The sequence below is a fragment of the Platalea leucorodia genome (assembly GCF_965183815.1).
Source record: "Platalea leucorodia genome assembly, chromosome: 4".
NCBI lineage: Eukaryota > Metazoa > Chordata > Aves > Pelecaniformes > Threskiornithidae > Platalea > Platalea leucorodia.
Genome location: NC_138826.1, coordinates 83,827,644 through 83,848,485, shown reverse-complemented (window position 1 = coordinate 83,848,485; position 20,842 = coordinate 83,827,644). Strand labels below are relative to the sequence as shown.

The following is a 20,842-nucleotide window of genomic DNA, read 5'->3' as shown; positions in this document are numbered from 1 at the left end:
ATACATCAGCTACACACAACTAGGCATGGTACAAAGCCCACAAGGCAATACATTTTTAACACAAACTTTAATTCTTGATGAGAAATTTCTACCATTTCAGATTTATTTTACATTACTCTGGTACAATACAAAGCAGAGAGAAATAAAAACGTAAGCATTTTAAAATTCTGTTTCTTAAATGCCACTTTGCACTATTTTTCTCCTCTATTACATTTTTTGCATTCTAAAAAGGAATTTGTTTATTCCTTGATACTGAAATAATATACAGGCTTTTAAATTGTAGAAGAGATCCATCAGATAAAAAAATTCATTATATACACCCAAATAGTTTTACAACAGTTTTACAAGGGTAAATTTAAGGGTCCTACCCATTAAACGCCATCTTAAAAAAGGACAAAAAGTTTCTGTTTAAGTCCTCCTGCATTAAACTTTGTTTCCACATAACTATAATTTTTCAAAGCATTTGATGCTGAATTTTTAATTCATACTAACACACTGGATTCAAAAAGGCTCCTTTGTGTAAAGCTTTCTTTATATGAAAAAAATTGAGAAGGACAGAAAAAGAGAACACGCTCTACAAAATCCACCTTTTTTGGCAATTCTGAAGAATTTTAATTTAAAACACGTTCATATTACAGTTACTTGTAAGCTAATTCACATGATCATAGACTAGATGAACACTAACTTAAGTAGGGAATTCTAAAATTAAACCATTCAAAGAATTTCCAGTAAGCTGAAGCACCCCCAGCATTTACGGATCTCAGAAACAACAACGGAAACAAAAGGAGCAGTTGCCCTCCATGGCAGAGTTTTTGCTTTTACAGCACAACTCTCCATCTGCAACCAGCTGACACTTTATTTCACACTAAACTATGTTCTCTTGCTGTATTTTGCCTGAAGTGGGCTTCTACAAGACTAACATTTCTTAAACTGAAAGACGCATTTTTTTAGAGGAGACAGGAAGCATATTCAAGAGAAGGCGGCTGTTCCAAAGGAGGAGAAAACTGAAATGGGACAGGACATACTGCTGGGAGAAGATGCCATAGGACTGATGAACACAGTGGAAGATGACAGGGACAGGGAATACACCTGCAGTGAGAAGCCCGTTAGCCGGACAATTAGCAAAAGCAAAATAAAAACCCCGACGAGTTGGGGCTATGTCACAAATTCACCCAGCCCACTAGCAATTCGCATGGGACCAGCGCCAGAACACGGCTGAAGTGGCGGCTCCCTGAGACATCCAGAGTTTTTTCGGAGAAGCTCCCTACCGTCTACATATCCTGTACTCCTCCCAGATCCCCAGCACATGGGTGCACTCACTCAGGAACACCTTAGCAGCAGCAGGTGCTACTTAAGAAGAATGTGTACATTATAGAGCAAGAGAGAGAGAATCAGGTGTTCAGTGACAGTGCAGGAAGATGTGAAGGTTCCCGCATTGATCAAATAGGCAGGCACCATTCTGTATTAACCCGGAGTGACTCCCAGTCATTCCCATTTACTGTACGTAATAGGAAATGGGTGTTAGTAGCAAATGGATGGAACACAGAAAGAAAAGCCGAACTGTGAGATTGTTTGTGTACTGATTCAATTATAAAAGCAGTCTGAACAGAAACCTTTCTCACTCTATAAGAAAGTACATTAACCACCTCGAATATGGAAGTCAAATGAGCATCAGGAGAAAAACTATGATAAAGACTGTACTATAAAGGTTTGTAATAATTAACCTTTTTTTTCACTTTGAAAGCGGACCCAAGGTTTCACATCCTATTAACAGATCTGCAAACTCCAACACCCCCCCATCTCAGTTATATTTCACAGACTCTAACCCTAGTGATGAATGATGCAAGAGTTATTATGCAACGTTAACAGAACTTCTGCTTTCTTTCCCCCTCTTTTAAGCCTAGAAAGTCATGTACACACATACATGAAGAATGTTAAGGTTGAAAGGTGAACATAGTCAACATACAGAGGACATACTTGGCACTGGAAAGTCCCTAAATTACATTCTAAAGATAGAAATGCATTTCATAACAGAAAATATCTCCATCCCCTAGGTCTGTTGCTTTCTTAGACATAATTTTAGATTTTAAGACGTGAAAACTTGAAATAATGAAAGTATGCTATCATGCCACATTTTTCTTATGAACTGTAAAAACATAAGCACTGTAAACAAAATCAATATACTAATTAAATTTACTTATTTGGAGGATTTTACAGATTGTGCTATTTCAAGAGAAATAAATTCCAGCTATTTACATCTGAAGGAACCCCTAAGAAGACTTAAGATGGCAGCAGAGGAAGCAGAAATAGATTGCTGAGTCTCCAATTTGAGAAGCTCTACAAAGCTGTGCAACAGGCAGTTCCACGGGAAGAGGAGAAAGGGAAGCACAGGTCAGACTCTCCCCAGCTCTTCGTGAACAAAGTTAGGAAACACCAGAACCCATTCCCTCTCTTCTCTCTTGCACCTTGCAAGAAAATAGGAAATGAACGAATGATGTTCTGTACAAAAATGCTAATCCATATCATATAGGACAGAAAGATGACAAGCTATTAGCTGTATTCTTTTCAGAACTACATATATAAGCTCCATAATTTACCCAAATTAAAAGCTCCCTTCCATGAACCAGAAAATTTAGTGCTAAAAATGAAATACCGGATTCAGCCACTGACACACACAAACACACATTCTCATGCTTCCCAGGAAAGATGCATCCTCACTAAAGCAGATGCTGGACTCAGCATGTACTATGGGCCAAATAAAAAACAGATTTCTAATCTCTGGTAATTTATTGTATCATCCTTTCATCTTCCCCCAGTTTTGCATCAGCCACAAATTCTGCTATCAGTTTTGTAAATTATTTGAAGCTGAGCTCCTGAAGAAGCAGTTTGAAGAAAATCTAAACTCTACGGGCCTCATCAGATATAAATATTGCTCCATTCAGGTCAGGTTATCCTTCTCAGCTGTACGTGGAAATTTGTTTCAACAGCTTATCTTCAAAACCCCTTGCACCTTAAAAACACTGCTTTTCCAATAGCTTAAATGTCCCATATCCCACAGGATTATACTCCAATAATCTAATTTCTTTAAAGGGTATCTATAGAAAATATGCACACAGGTCTTGTCCCAGCCTGAGAGAATAAAAAACAGATGACAATCTTCAGCAATATTATAGATTTCAAATACTCAAGTCAATAGTTAAAAACTGTCTTGTGGACAAGCGACATTGCTCTTTCTTCCATGAACATCTGCATACACTAGGCTGCAATGCCAAACCAAGAACATTTATTCAACTATTTCCTAGTGTGGAAAAAAGGCAGGTGTTTTACCTCCACTACACTGAAGAAAGGCTTATATTATCTCAGTTTGTAGGGAAATTCTTGTCATAGTATAGCCAACAAGTAAACACTTCCAGCGTGCATGCAAGAGAGATTATAGCATCAAACATCTGCATAGTGTAGAAAGGCAGATTACAGAAGTTAGCGGTCACACAGTGTCCCAGCTATAAAAAGGATATACAAAGCACTTCACTCTATCAACATAAAAAAAAAAATTTTTCCCAGTGAAAACGATATACAAGAGACTCCAGAATTTTTCCTTTCCCTTAAGATTCAAGCAATTAAACCTCTCAAACTCACAGAACATCAATAAACGATCCCCTAAACTGTCAATTTCCATCTTTCACCACTGTAATTAGTACAGTAACATAATTACATGATAAACTACCACTTTTCATTTTATCAAAGTCTTACACTGGATCAGACATCACACTGAGTTTAGCAGAATTAATGAAGTTTGTGTTTACCCAAAGGGTCTTCAGAAAGACACAATTAACTTCTTTACTGCAAGAACAGCATGCTGAGCAACATATGCCACACATTTTCTCAAATCAATCATTACTTCAGGTTAAAACAGACAACCTCTGGAAAAATTTGATTTTAGCCTATCTTCAGTGGCCCTCAACGGGCTTCAAGAATAACAACAAAACCACTCCTGGAATTTAGTACTGAGTAAGCTTTAACTAATACCATAACAGGCATCTAACTTCAACTGTAAGATTTTGCTCCACAGCCAAAATAATTAGCAGAAGTCACCACTTTATACCACACCTGAAAAAGAAACTTTTCAAGACTGCAAATACAATTGCAAAATTAATCTTCTACATATAGACTTATCCTGGGATAATGTTTCAGACTACTAATAAAATGTAAATTTGAACTTTCTCCCCGTGCCTCCCCCCGTAACAACCTTTCTACAGAAGAAAATAATTTTTAAAAAGTCATTTGACAGTCATGAACAGTCTTAAATGTTCACATCTTACAGCTACCTAAGATACAAGGTAAGAAAGCTAGAAAGAGAAAATGCAATGCACAAATAGTTATGCACACAGCGCACTTCACAACCAACACACAATATAAAAGCATTCTCTCTCACTACACGCCCCAGAGGCAACTAAAAAGACAATTTATGAATGCCATCTGCTTCTACTGCCCCTCTAACAATGTATTAGTAAAATACATGTATTTCAAAAATAGAGGAAAAAGCCTTACTCTGCTATATCAAGATATCCACAGGAAGCAGCTGCATGTAGAGGTATCCAGCCTTCATTATCTGGTTGATTAATATTTGCTCCATTTTCCACCAGAAATTTCACCATATCTACGTTATCATCTATACAAGCCTATAAAGAAAGAAAGATTTAAGAAATAAGTGCATATTAAAGCTGTTCTACAATACTGTGCATCTTTAAGCAACATCTTCAAGAAAAAGGTAAGTATTTTCAGGTCTGATGAGGCAGTAGGGTTTATTTGTTGGGGTTTGACAGCAAGATGAAGAATTTGAGAGAAAAGCAGCAGGCGTTACAGATTTGTAAAAAAATTGTCAAATAAACAAATTCAAACAGAGTTTAACAAAACCAACAAATACGATTTCCTCAGGTAAATTTGTTCTGTTTTTTTGAGGAGCCATTTACAATCCCCACTGCACCCTTGTTCTCCAGCACAAAGTGGTTCCCTTTATAAAGCCCCCAGGCCCTCGCTCCATCCCAGGCCCAGCTCACTCACTTAAGCAGATATTACAATTGAATAAACAGCTACACCATGAAGTAGAATTGTTGTGACCAAGAGATGGGGAGCAGTTTGGAAAACAATACCGTAACGTGGTTTTAATTATAATGCAGTCGAGACTAAGAAGTATGGAAGGAGATGCTACGTTGCACTTCAACACCCCCCCTGCTGTCTTCTACTGCAGCATATTCTATACCGTCATAGATCTTTTAACAGTGTATTAATCACTGCTGTTTATAAACTTACTTGAGTATCAATTTGGCACATTGCAAAGATATTATCATTTGTGCACATCTCTTAATTACCAAGCAAACAGTGTTGCTCAGATGCAGAACTACTGCCGCTCTCCAGATCTCCATCTTGCCTGGCTCCTATTTTGCCTTTCTTCTCTGCGTTTGAGTATTTTTCTCACAGGGTGCTCACTGAGTTTTCTTGCCAACTTCCATACTGCTGCCCTTAAAAGGGCAGAGCAACACAGAGAAAAGTCCCTCTGCATTTCAGGACAGCAAGGACTCAAAACAGCAAGACTGGTATTAATTTTTTAGCTTAATAAATCAACAATACTACATAACCAGAAGGCTGAAATGAGAATTTTTACTGCTGGGCTCCTAAATCCTTCTAGAGAATTATGCCTCTAATTAAAGGTATTATGCAATTAAGGTATAAATTTTACTTTTCAGAATACTTCTACAGCAATAAAGACTGAAACTTTATTATTATTTATAACTTTATTATTATTTAATAATGCTTTATTATGGCAAAAAAATAGATTTCCTTCTTTGAGCAGTTGTGCTTTCCACATTGAATCCCGAAGCCTTCCTCCATTCTGTAGTGCTGAGGCAACAGCTACACCATGAGGGAGATGTGCTGCTGCCCCAGACAAACAGAAACAGCAAGAAATTATCCCTTTTTGACCCCATTTTCTTTAGTTAGATACAAACTTAAGGCTTTGTTTAGAATGTAACACAGAACTGTTTTAACGAGTCTCAGCTGGACTTGTTAATCCATAAACTTGCAATTAGACTGCAGTATACTGCTTGCATTATTAGTTTTTCAATTAAAAACAGAAACACATTCTTGAGTAAAAACATTCCTAAAACTCCCTACCTTTTCAGGTATTCTTGAAACCTGCCTTCCTAAAGGATTTTTCGAATTATCTTTTTAGCCATATGCACCCCTAAAATCAGGAATTCTTTTGATAAAATAATTTATGAACATATTCCAACAATAAAGACTACAAATTCCTCAAGCATATTGTCTTCAATTTCTTCCACTTATCATCAGTGTACAATGCTTATATGCTAGTAACAAGCTCTGAAATAAAAGAATCGCCTCTCTTTGCAAGGCATTTCGTTACTTAAATGAAAAGGAACTAAATGTAAGACATCATAACGCAGTCCAGGAGGAAAGCAAATTCAGGAAACACAGATGTTTAGGCTTAACAGAAACATTAACCTAGCCATTATTTCACACATGCCATATATCCAGTTCTCCTGGATATCCAATTTGCCTGACCACTGATACCCTATGTAGAGCATAATATGCACCAATTTATTATAAGGAAAATAAATTTATAGCAGAAAACTTGGAAATTGCCTGGGCATTTTTAAGTATAAATCTTTTAATACTACATTTCAATATGCTGCATACTGTGTACCTTAAAATCCTCTAAAATTCATAATCTGTGAAAAAAGGAGATCTTAAAATTGATTATCACTATTAAAAAAAAAAAAAAAAAAGCCAGACCATCTGGTTGTGACAGAACCCAACACAGAACAACCCTTGCCCATTTTTCAAGTATACATAAGAAAAACTGGCAAGACATACTCATAAAAATACTGTTGCTAAGTGAATCAAAAGCTTACATATGCAGCACATTAAAAGACATATGACTAAGTGGCTAAAAATATTTGACCAAATTTGGGCAGTTTATTGTGCCATACATGGCAAGAATCAGGAGAGCTCAAATACACCTCTCATGTATTATCAGAGATTGCACATTCATGACAAGCAAAGATAAACAATCTGTGAGATTATATATATTAGGATGAGAGAAGGGTAACTATTAAGATAATAGAAGAATTTACTTGCATATGCAAATGGGAAAGTACTGTCATTACTAGTGATCACATTTGTGAGGTTTAAATAATGTTCCTCATAACTGATTATACAATCTGAACAACTGTTCTAACTATTTTATTATAGTTAGACAAGAGCCACAGAAGCTGAAGTTGATGAAATGGAAGACAGTTGTGTAATTTAAAAGCCTCCTTAAACAAAGATTACTTAAAGATGAGCCTTGTACCAGAAATATTTTATAGAAAACCCACTATGGCCTCCAAGAATTTTATTACCTATCTTAAGGTGAAGAAAAGCAAATACAATTGATTCTATTGCTGAAGAGTGCGTATATAACACATCTTATTTCTCCTTGTCCCCTTTTTCACCTTAACAGCACTGCAGGTGTTTGATGGACCCTATCATTCACAGTACTTTCCATATGAAAGACACCTCTGACTATCAGCAGGTGCCTTAAGCCAAGAAACAAATGTTACAAAAAATTTTATCTCAATGTTTTTCCATTTCTACTCCAATTGTCATTGTGCTATCTTCGTAGTCACTTCTAAAAGCAATATTTATCAAGTGCCAGAAGTGCCTCTGTTGTTAAAGACTGACATCTCAACCCCAAAAGGAAAGCTTGTCAGAACAGCACGATAAACTTAAAAGTATCAGCCTCCGAAAAGTCTGCCCTTCTAGACCTCAGCCTGAAAGTATAACAAAGGAAAAAGCAATGTACATGCAAGATATAAATAACAAGAGTTCCACTGATGTCACAGTGACTCAAAAAGATAAATTCCCACGATGACTTCTGTCCCAGTCTCCACACAGAGGACAGATAGCCACAGGCCTTCCCCTTCCACGTCTGCTACAATCTTTCTAGGATTAATGTCAGTTCTTGGCATTCATCTCCCCATCCCCAGTCTCTCCCTTCGCGGTCCTTAGTTCCCACCTAGAGCCTCAGTTACCACTTAGTGACACACCAGGTCGTCCTGAAGCTCTTTCCGAGTTCTTGCTAACCACCACATCTGTAGAGCACACACGTCAGCCACTGTCTGGGGCAAGAAACTCATGCTCAAGATTCCCTTCATCCAAGGCACTGGTTCTGTCTCTCAACCCCATTCCCAGCCTCCACAAACTGGTAGAAAGGCAGCGTTTCTGCATAAAGCACTCATTACCCTGCCAAATGTGATGGAAGTTAGCCAAGGGGCCCCAAACAGCTGGACAGTGCTATCATATAAACCTCATTTCCTTTGGGAACTAATTTAGAAACTGGGCTAATTAGTCATAAAAGAAGCAAAACAAAGCAAAGTTGATAATACAAAGTCTGGTTACCTTTTCTGATAAGAACAGAGATGAAATCTCAAAGGAAGTATATTAAGGCCCAGGAAAGAAAACCACTTTCTATTTGTACAACAACCTGAAACCTGGACTGCAAAGACCAGCAAAGATCAACAGCGCCTGGCTCCCACACAGACCAACCCGAGGTAGGTCCAACTTGTCCTGGAACCAACATGCCTATGTTAAGCGAAACAACGTTTTAAACTTTTCCCAGAAATAATTTCTGATCACTTGGAAGGGGATAACCAGATGCCTGCTGAACATGCTGGATTTTAACTGTGTTCACCATGACTTCATATCCCAGTGCAAGTGGCATGTGATCTAGCTGGCTCTCCTGACTATCAGGTGTTAAGTACATAGGTGAAGAGTAGACTTAAGTTAGTAAATAACCTTAAAATAGAGAGCTTTGAAAGAGGTATCAAGAGTGCTTGGTCCCTCAGCAAGTAACCACCTGAAGAATTCAGCAGACAGTACTTCTCCCCAAAAGACAGGAAAAAGAAGCCTGTATTTTTTTAAAAAAATCAGAAATCTTGTCAGGAAAGAGACAAGCAATCAGCTAGACTACTGTCCCATAGACATGCAGCAAAGCTATACAGTATCTCACATTGGACTAAAATTTCTATTGTTTTTCATCAGTGATGAGATCTGATGAGGTAATGACATCCAATGAGGTTTAGGTATTCAATTTTTCACCAGTATTTTCTAGAGAGGTATTAAAACCTTTTACTGTTACCTGATTAGTATCCTGACGTATTCCACAAATTACGATATTGTGCCTCTAATAGCAGAAAATAAACATTGTGTGTTTAACCTCTGTCACCAAACTTCATTTTTCCTTACTCACTCTTAGTACAGAAAGTAGTAAAAAAAAAAAAGAAGTAAAAAATACAAACACAGAGTAATACATTAGACTTAAAGGGATAAAACAAGTCAAACTATCACTTTGAATTCCTGTCAGAATGCTGGAAACAGGAGAAAGACCTCACGCAGTGGCCTGGAGAATTTATCCCTTCCTTTGATTTATGTAGTGAACCAAGTCCAGTGAGTCCAATGGAACTAAGCAGGACATTAACATCTTTGTTAACATACCCAAGAATCAAATTAAGGAAGGGCATCCACACCTAGCAGCAGAACTGGTTAAAAGCAGTTCGTATTCTCTTCACCCTGGATTGCTTGTTCCCTCTGCCATCACATACCACACCCTTATAGCTATGCCGACATACTTTGCTGAACTGGATCGAAAGTGGATCAGAAAGCAATTAGAATTTAAAAATAAATAAAATAAGAAAAGGACAGCAATATACTATTATCTTTATCGGACTAGAGCATAATTATTTGCTTTGACTATATTAAAACGTTTTGTTTTTTTTTTTTATAGTCAGAGAAGTCTTCTTTAAATTCATCTTCATGTCCTAATTCCACTATCAGAAAAACAAAATTTTGTTTTACTGTGAAATTTCACCCATTACAAACCCTGTGTTAAAGCTTCTTGTTTCATACTGACACTTTTCGAAGAACACATTTCTAAATCTGCAATCACTTCTACCGCTCTCACTTTTAAATTTACAACCCATTTTAGCCCACTTTCTTGTTTGTACAGACTTTCTAAGGAAATCACGTTACTCACTGTCTACCTGGCTGTCCTCCCTCCCTCAGCAATTTCAACGGAAACTGAGACAGGAATAGAGGCTGAAGAGAATTAAATCCATTACTTGTCATGAAGAGGTGGTTAAAAGACGAGTCCTCTGAAATAATGCTGCCACAGACCAGTTCACAGCATGAACTCAACAATTGCCGCTTCTACCTGGGTCCTCTTGCTGGCCCTCCCAGGAGCTCAGCACCGCCAGATCATACCCACGGTTTGAACACCAGGCTCAGTCTGCAATGATTTTTGCCCTCATGAGGAAAGGTTTTGTTAGGACAGAGGACATCACAATTCACTAGTCACTCTGTTCATGAACATCATCTGTTCATTTTCTTTCAATAAACCACTAACTGAGAAGGTATAAAAAGAAATTTGGTCAAAAGATCCAAAGCAAGCTTGAGCAACACTCTCTACTTTTGGTAGGTCACATACTTATGCTGGACATTAATTAAGAATGCAGCACAAACAGTGCAGTGAAGTGGCAGTAAGGCATACGAAATGAAAACATAAGCCTTATCTAAACTTCCAAGCTATAGATTCGAGGTAACCTGGCAGTTACAGCCACTAGAACAAAGGAGGAATATTTTTTTGCACCTTAAATTTGTTCATAGGTCATTAATTCAATGTTTTTGTACAAAGCATAACATCTTAAGAGTCTACTATTAGTAATGAACACGTCCTAAGACTCACTGAATATTTGGGAACACTTCCAGGATAAAGGGTAATAAGAATGACCAATAAATTAGGTCACGAAATACTAGTGATTATTACACTTATTTACTATTTAAGGAATCACTATAAAAGCATGTATTTTACATTTGCTGAGTATTCTTTTTAATATGGTACATACAGGGTGGAAAGGCTGCTGTTGATGTTCACATTTACGGTAAGAAACAGGACAGTTCTGGTGTTGTAACAGAACTTCAGGCACTAATCTCGTATTACAGATGACAAATGTTGCTCAATTATGAAATTAAGTATAATCTTTCCAGTTCAATTAGCCAACCCACAAGTCACAGCTTCTATTTCTCAGTGAGCTGGGGTAATACAGGATATCTCTGCATACTGACAAAATCTAGTTTTAGGATTGAATATTTTACTTTTTTAAAGCACGCTTACTAATAAAAACGGAATAGTTTACCTTGCAAATATTCTTGATAAACTAGTAATATTACCCTTTTGCTATACTAGTGTTATTTTGCTTAACTTGTTTATAAATATTGTATGTATGATGCATGAGTGTGTTACTTCCAGTTAAGAATGGCCTACTATTTAAAATCCTGGAGAGTTGGTCCATACAAATTTGTTAAAATGATAGCTGCCATATCCAATAACTCAAATTAACTAATCATTTCAAGAGTGTCTCATCGCTTCTGCAAGTTCCAGGAGTTTAAAGTTTATTGTTTGTACTTCTCTCACCCCAGAATATGAGTCAATCTTGGCATAAATTTCAATGTCAAACCCTTTCCCCCACTGCAGGGCAGCAAATTTTTCTCCGGAGAAATATCTTGGAAACGTTTCACTTCTAAGTGTAGAAAATGAGAATCCTTTTAGACACCTGAAAAAGCAGGTGGGCAAGACACTTTCTCCCAAGAAGAAAACACTACTTGAGGCTGATGCAACGTTTCATGTCCATTCAGGTCTCATGGGGAAGGCATGCAGAGAGTATTGAAACAAAGCACCCATAACCATCATTACTTAATCTGAACGCTGCAGAGCTGTCAAACATTGACAAAAATAGACAAATCATTCCAGAACGCAAACTTCTCTAGCTATTAATTCCACTTCATGTAAACACCTTGTCATATGCATGAGTGTATCTCAATAGAAGTTCACTTAGATTTTATTTCAGCTCCAAGAGGCGGATAAAACCAGGAGCTACACCAAATTGATAATTGTTTAGCTCAAATATTCAGTAAGAGCATAATGTATTTTCTATACTACAGTTTTGCCTTGTTTTCTCTGTTACACTGAACTAGTACATTAATTACATTCCCCTAAGCTTTGCTACTTTGTAATTTATAGTTAAATCTGTAAATTTAATTAAGGGCACAATTCACGAAAAACACTAAAATCTATCGCTGTTGAGACTGATACAAGCTATGTGTTATAAAACTGATTTCATAGGGACTTCCCACTATTTAAACCCTAATGAATGCTTAATCATAGTTCTTAATCAGGACTGTAATAGAATACATATATTTAAGTGGGTTTAGCGTGTTTCAAGTAGAGACAGAATTCTTCTTGTCCTCTAACCTCCTGCCGAGATAAATAAGGGGAAGAGGACGGTTGGCCCTAACATGTTATTTACTATAACTAGTGATGCCACCATTTCTCTTAGCAATCCCAGTAATGGATCAAGACTCATTCTGACAGACATTCTATGGACAAAACAACACAGTCTAATACCTGCTTTCCTGTTTTTGCTGAAAAAAAACCCCAACTATTCCAAGCTACCTAGTATTACATGCAAATCTACTTTCAAATAAATATTTGTTTTCTTTCTTAGCTGTGTGCAAATCTATTTTCAGGAATACTTGAAATCCCCACACTAAAAGTTACCTCTTAATTAAAACTACCATAATAAATGTTTAGTAGTAAACTTTAATGGTATTCATTTATTTCAACTCAAAGAAAAATCTCAAGACAACCTGCCAAAAATTACCCAGAAAAAGCCTGTCAAAAAACCCCAAACAATACTGGAAAAAATGAGACATCATGGAAAAAAGTGCTAGCCCTTACAAAATTATTTTAGAAGAGATCAAACCAAACAGCACTTAAAGACTAAAATACTGATACTGGAGCAGATCTATTTGCCTGAATGCCCTTTTTTTCTCCTGGCTCAATATACTGACATAAAGTTGGTGAACATACTGGACACAAAGGACTTCATGAAGCAATCTTTGCCTAAATTTCACACATATGAGCCGCTCCCTTAAACTCATGATATTAAGTATCTTAGAAACAACTTCTGCTGTTCCTTCTGGTTTCTTTCAATTTAAAAACAAAACTAGTACATTCTGTAGAACGACAGAACTTGCTTTTAAATGTAGATTCAGGTTTCTTTGTCAGCTTTATAACCACGCTGCAGGTGAAAGAGCTTGAGTTTACTGGACAAAATGGACAAATGAAGATCTGGCTGACAGCACGGTATTACAGCTAGTTAAGATGTACAAATTCACAAGCTCTCTTGAACCCTGAAGACTTAGGCAGGTAGGTATGCACAAATTATGTATGACAGATTCTCATTTTAGCTACACATTGTTGAAACCTATGCCATTTGTCCAGCAGCACCAAATCAGTGAATTTGGGAGTTAAAACCAGAACCGAATTTCAGACTCATTCATTTCACAAACGGGTTTCTCATTCTTCTGGCCTGTGCCTTCACAGTTTGCTTTCTGAGGCAATTTCAACAGTTGTGGCTGATGTACCACACTCAGTAGGACACAGCAATACAGCCCTCCACATCTACCTCCTGACTGGTACAGAAGCAGTCTTTATTCATTGAAAAGAAATGGTTTTTAGGAGTAAAGAAAATTTTCATACTGTAAATATACAGTACCATTATGCAGCTATGCTTTCACTAAGCATTTATTATTATAATTTTGGCAGGTAGTGATTACTTTTCATGGTCACACAATACATAAATATTAAATTTGAGAAGGAGAAGGCAGTGCCATATAGTGTGTGCATATATATATCAGTCAAATTTAAGAATACGCCAATCATATTTCAAATACTTAAATTTTTTCATGAGTAAACATAATCTGCTTCTAGCATACAGGCAACTAAACAAGTTCATGCACCAAAGCAGCTTTTCAATTTAAAATAGCTAACATACTGATACCCTCTAATACATATTCTTAACCAAATTAATCATCTAGCAAAACACAAAGGCATCAAGAAAACTTACTAGAAGAATCTGTTTACATAAACAAACAGGTTTATTCACTTTTATCTTCCTTGGATTAAATTTAAAGCACATGTGCCAAGTTTCCCTTTTTTGTCTCTGCTTCTGACTGTCACCTCTATACAGCTCTGAGCTCTTCGGAGAGGAAAACTGTGCTGCCTTGGAAGAAAGCAAACCTGATCACATCTGTCAGCGCTCCACTGTAAACTCTGACCGGCTACATTAGTGATCTAGTCGTCAACTGACATTTAATCTTCTGCTTTAGCAGGATCTAGGGGAAGTTCTCATTGCTTTCTAATTTTAGCCAAGTAAAGTGGCAAAGCTGAGTAGAACAAAAGTAATAATGCTGAATTTAGTAAAATCAATGATAACGCTTCATCCCACCAAGGGAAAAAAAACATACATGTTGATACTGCATACTAAACTAACCAAGACAGGCTTTCTGTGTGCTCACTTTCCCACTACACATTACTGTTGACAGTAAAAAGCACCTTTAACAGAAGAAACCAAGAGTACAGATACAAAAAGGCAGTAAGACATTCAAATCTGCAACTACACACCTATGAATGCTTCATTCATTTAGCACTTGCCATGTGTGGTTACATCCTCATCATTATACAATATATTAGAAGTAAAAAACAGATTTTTAGTAAGCTGATAAGGCTGGTATCGTTCAGGGCTTTTGTCCTCACTAAGCAGGGGAATCTATGTAAATAAACAACTAATTTGTATAATTCAATTTAACATAATAGAATAAAAAAAGTACACGTGAGGTATGAATGTCACATTTACATACATTTTATATGTGAAAAATTACTATAATCATGTCATATCTGGATGGAAGTAAGAATTGAATTAGAAGTAAAAGTGGCATTTTGAATTGCTTAAACATCTATCAAATTATCTTAAATGTGGTAAATATATTACTTTATCAAAACTGCATTTTGTACACAAAACCACTTAAACAAAGGTAGTACTACATATAAACAGGAAACTCAACTAATTGTTTCTCATCATTTTCCATTTTTAAGGAAGGAATATATTGCTACTCCTACTTTCTATTCCTAGATTGGGAAAAGAAAAGCCATCCTTCTCTAATATAAATCCCAGTAAATTTTTCAATTTATGATCAAACTTACTATTCACTGAATTGATTAGATAAATTGGGAAGCATTTTCAGCTCTTCAAAAATGCTACTAAGTCTCGAAGATGACATAGGTTGCAAATCAGCAGGTTCGTGATGAAAGCAGAGTATTCTGACAGACCCACTAAAATTTTAGCAAAAAAACAAGGACTGTCTAAACACTGATTAAACAGAGTTTTAGTGAAATGATCCAAAAGCAAATTAGCCAAACTTGTTACAGTAAATATCAAACAGTTGCTCTTTCTTAAAACTGTAATTTCTAATATAGATTTTGTCTATTCAGATGGTAACAAGGTGAGAAACCTGCAGGTTCCAGTCCCGGCAGCCCTGCGGGTGTCAGACACCACCTCTGCCAGCCGTACCAGAAGGAACACCTCAGCGCTCCTCAGGGCAGCCCCAGCGCCGAAGCAGGACAACACAGACGTGTTGATAAATCTCCAGGATAATCCTGTTAACATTTTAAACACCTAAAAACAGCACAGTATGTTTTACACTCAACAGTAATGTATATGCATTTTAACGTCACTTTTCAACAGAAAAAACAAGAATCAGCTCTCTGATTTTCCTTTTTAGAAAAGACTGGCTGTGGTACACACATATATACATAACTACATTTTAAAATAGCTCCATTAATTTCTGACTTCAGAAATATATTCAGCATAAAACCTAAAGAAGCTGGGACTTGGTTTGCTTTCCGATCTGCCAAAAGTTTGAAGGAACTACTCAGGGGAGCACGTAAAGTAGAGACAATGCTAAAAAATTCGGTGTCAGGTAATTTCCATATACATTTTCATATTTCACATTGTAGGTAAACACACAGCATCACTTGGAACAACCTGTCCAAAGCCTTTTTTCTCATTTAATCTGCACAAAGAAATGTCACTGTGATCCCCAAAAGGTAAGACACTTGCAACAGACAAAGGTCACCAAGACTCAAATAAATCCTCTGCAAGGATAAGATCAACTCAGACTACACCTAAAGCCAAAATTCGAGTCAGACTAGGCACTTCAGGAATCCCTTCGAAGATAAATAAGGGTGTACTCATGCTGTGCCTTTGCTAAATTTGCTGAACAATCTTCTAAAATAACTTACATGAAATACATTGCCATGTTTTAGTATAAATAAAAAAACTGTTTGTACAAACAAATAAGGAGATGATAATCAAATGCACTACAAGCCTCTGTCAAGTATAACGAATAAAAAGAAGTATTCAACACCAAACTCCCTCTCTCTCAAAGGCTAGCTATGCAGCTGTTCATCTACACAGATATGGTTTGCAACTTCTAAAAAAGGCATTTTTGCCATGGTGTAACTTAATACTCTATTTTCAATAGGCTAGCCACATCGTGCAACTTACTGTGCAAACCCTCGCTGGCTGGAACGAAGAGGAAACCTGCGCTCACTTGTGTGGCTTTCCTCTGCCCCGGCAGCAATCCCAGTCCCACCTCCCACAACTATCTTTTGACTGTATCCAAATTTTTCACCAGCACAAGAAAACAGCCGTGAGTACTTCTTCACAGAGACGTCTAACAATTTATTTCCAGCCACAAACGTAAAAACAACATCCACTTTGTGAACTTTCTCACAAAAAAAACCCACGAGAGAAGTACCAGCTTCCCCGTCGGACTCCCTCTGGTCTATCTAAACAGGAAATACTCTGGTACGGTTGTCTCATTAGAAACTCATTACGACAGATTAAGGAAGAAACTGTAAGTAATCGCAAGTTCCTAGGAAACCGCTTACATCCCAATTGCATTGAAAAACGGATGGGAAGACAACAGCCAACAAGTAAAATAATCTAAGTTTATATAGACTCACCTACAACAGTACATACCACTCTATATACACAATACATGGCATTTTAAAAGGGGCAATTTTCAAGTCTTTTTTTTTTTTTTTTTCTTTTTGAATGGGTATCACACGGACCAGAAGGCATTATTCTACAAAGCAATTTGATTAGGAAGTTACAGTAGTACAGAGACCAAGTAAAGGAATGGCAGCAATTAAAAATAAAATGTTTAACAAATAAAACTTTGAAAATCAATATAAAATCAGAATTTTAAAAAATGAGTATAAATCAGTATAAACTTTACGTAACAAAGTAGAAATTTGGAAAGGAAAGCTATGAACATCAGTGAAAAAACACAGTTGGCAGGGGCTGGAATACTAAGGCATTTCTTAAATATATTAAGAATGGGGAAAAAAATACCAGTGATATAGGGCATATATATGAATAACATAGGAGAGAGAGAATTGGTCAACAAATACCTCTGCTTTGTGTTTTGAAAGAAGCAGAAAGTTTTATTTGCCTTGCATAAATAGGATTATATACCACTTTCCAGTCTACTAGTATTAAACACTAAAAACCCACAGATCACTGTTTAACTCAGTACATCTTGGTAATACAAATCACAAGCATGCTTAGGCAGCTCTCTAGCCACTATTCAAGAACTTAAGACAGCTTCAAGTCTGCTGATATTTATTTTCTAAACAGATCCTGAAATACCTGGGAAACAGCAGAGGACTGTTAACACTACAGCAGGACTACAAAGTAATAACATAGATGCCTAAATGAGTTGGCCTGTCAACCATACTGGATAAAAGAATTAAAAAACACACACACACAAAAAATCCATGCGACAGATATGAAGATAATTGAGGTTCATTAGGCTTATTAACAGGAAGGCAACACCGTGCCAGCACAGCTATATTGCTTCAAAGGCTTGCTTAGCTTCACCAACAGCACCACTGCTTTTCTGTACCCTGAGGCCAGACCTGATCAACACTGAAGGACCACAACTGACACACACTCCTAGGATCTAGGGCACAAGCAAACACAGTTTTGAACAAACATGGGTCCAGCAAGGCTTTTTAAGCTGGTAGCCTTGCCAGATTAAAGTTGACTCCATATGGGACAACTGTTCATAAATGTTCATGAAAGCTTATTAGCTTTCATGCAGCAAAGACACCTTAGGTGCTGAACCTGAACAGGCTTCCTCATCAGAGGACACCTTTAAGCATGTCCCCCCAAACCTGAATTAAACAGACTTCTCTCTCTCTCTTTTTTTTTTTTTTTTTTTTTTTTAGCGATAGTAGCCCCTCATCGCACCAAGTATCAAAGACTAACTCCATTGCTTTGGCACACAGTGCATGAAAAGCCAGCAGAGATTTGAGTATTTTGGAGAGGCCTGTCTCCAGGCTGCATCTGTAACCAGCATTACTGTTCTCCTCATGGCATTAAAGGGAAAAGCAAACCAGACTCCTCAACTCCGTATGTATTCTGATACAGGAGGAAAGGAAGCAGCAGCTTCTTTTTCTTCAAATTGCTGCATATGCTCCACTGCCACCAACGTCTCCAGACTCATTCTGGCATATTTTATACTACGATTCACACTATAGCACCTTCACCACTGCCACCAAACACTTGGACAGTGTATCCGCAGCATCTCACGTGGCAGGACTTAAGGACTCACCAAATCACTGCCGTGGTCAATGCCTATTCTGTGTGGCACAACTTGCACTGCCTGAAGAGGTTGCGCTTGCCATCCCCAAATTCTCTGCAAACATCTAGGGGAGAGCTTACAAAAAGGGCAAGAATACAGCTGTATTTTCCTCATCATCTACAGAGCCTTAGGTCCTCACAAACCAAGTTCCCTTTGTGTGTAAAGGTAAACCTGTAGTCTAGTAACCTCTAAATCTTCCATTTCTCGCTACCCATTTGAAGAGCAATTTTATCCAAGCAAGCAAGCAACAGGAAAATACTGTACCTGGATGAGCAATTGTAACCCATAGCATACATGCCAAAATCAGCACGGCACCCGTGTCATCTGCTCTTTTGCCAGAGCACAAGGAATTCATACATTCTTACACATGCCGCAGCAGTTCACCTCTAGCTTCTCAGGCTTGCATGCCGGATTTCGGAAGCTCAGACATCAGATTCAAGGAGAAAAGACACTAAGGAAACTTGCTAGAAAACCAAAATATTTCTTAAAAAAGGTGAAGTACTTACGTTCACTACTTCATCAACAGTGTCATTTTGCAGGAAGCTTTCACTTGAGTCAAAGTAAGACACTGACTATTTCTTCCACTGTCTTTAGCAGCACCTAACACCACTTTTAAGAAGTTAGCAGAAGATATCTTTGGTAAAAGTTCTTGTAGTCAAATGCTGATAAAAACACACACTTTAAGAAAGTGTTCTAATTGAGCTTGTAGGACCTCCTTCCCCTGCTACACTTGATTTTAGGCAGTTATACAAAAATAATACCCCAGCTGATAATAACTGGACCCTCACCTGAATATTCGCATTAGAATCTCTGACATTCAGGAGATGGCAATGTTTCAAATTACTAATAAATACCATCCCTACTGGATAATTTTCATTTCTATATTTCAATATGAGTTTTAAGCAATATCCTGTTGCCTGCAGGAGGTAGTGTTATAAAACCAGCAAACCCTAACTCCTTTCAACTAACACGCTAATCACTCAGGGCATGATTCCACACGAGCTCACTGTTGACAAACAGGGAGATCCCAGTCTCCCTCCTCATTCTTAACTGCACACTCCCAAAAGCATTTGTCAGACTCTCCATTAGCCAGTTCAACTCACCAGCAAGGCAGAAACAACCCTTTCTCCCTCCCCACCCATTGAAATAAATAAATAAAAACCAAGAGGGAAAGAAAACAGCATGGTGGGAGGAAGAAGCAAGTGCACGTCCTTTCAAGGCAGCAAAGTACCGCACTGGCTTAGTCGCACCTGGAGCTGCAGCCGCTTCTGACTTTCCTTCTCAGAAAGGATTCCAGAGAAGGGGCTAAAAGCCTACATTTCTAATTATGTAGTAGCTCATTTGCGTGGACTCCTAACTTCTGAGAGACTGCTGACATCTTTGAATCGCACCAGGACAGAAAACGCGCTAGCTTTCTCTTTGCCAGGACTGTGTCAGCTTGAAAGAAATAACAAGAACCCAGAAGTTTACGTGACCTTAGCAGTATGCACGTCATCATGAAATTAATCATAAATGTTTTAAAGTCTGCTTCTTGTACATCAGACTGCTAGTTAAAGATGATTATTATCAAGGAGCACAAAAATGAAAGCCTCGTTGAAAAGCACCTTGGCATCAAGGTCAGTCACAGCAACGTGAGTGACTCTGCTGACTGTATTTCCCCCACAAGTACATAAGAACAAGTGCTAAAGTAAACAGGTAGAAAAACAGAAAAAAATGAAACAGATTTGATTATATGGAGAAAGTACGCACGCTGCCTGAGCATGGGGAAAGTCTATGCGCTGCAGAGTTTTGGCAGGTAACCCTTCAGTGGCCCTGGCAGGGACAGAGCAGCAGCAAGGGCAGGGGTAGGGCTTGACGGGGAAGACTTCCAAGTTTCCCCATTTCAGACAAACGGACAAAGGCCCATCTGGCTTTCTCTACTATTCAATCATCCGCCATTCTGCAAACAGAAAGCTCCTGCGACACAAACTGTTTTTAAAAGTGGTTCTCAATTTATTTTCATGAAAGATCTATCTGTCTGGCTAGGGGCTATGCTCCAAAAACCCTGGAGTGCATGGTGAGAAACTGCCTCCATGTTAAACACAAAAGAGAAACCCACTCCCTGGCATGCCAGAAGACTACCTTCGCTGCCTTGAGCTTGCTTTTTCTCCTCTACGGTGCACACCTCTACAATAAT

The 20,842-nt window shown here is 37.7% G+C and overlaps 1 protein-coding gene across 6 annotated transcripts in view; it reads right to left on the bottom strand.

Annotated features, from left to right (window-relative positions):
• The window catches only part of PPP1R12A (protein phosphatase 1 regulatory subunit 12A), a 125,264-nt gene that overhangs the window by 71,972 nt on the left and 32,450 nt on the right, over positions 1-20,842 (bottom strand). For all 6 annotated transcript variants that reach the window (XM_082308246.1, XM_082308245.1, XM_082308243.1 and 3 more), the window contains exon 2: positions 4,549-4,679. In XM_082308246.1, coding sequence (XP_082164372.1) covers positions 4,549-4,679 — 131 coding nt within the window. The remainder of the gene's footprint in view (positions 1-4,548; positions 4,680-20,842) is intronic.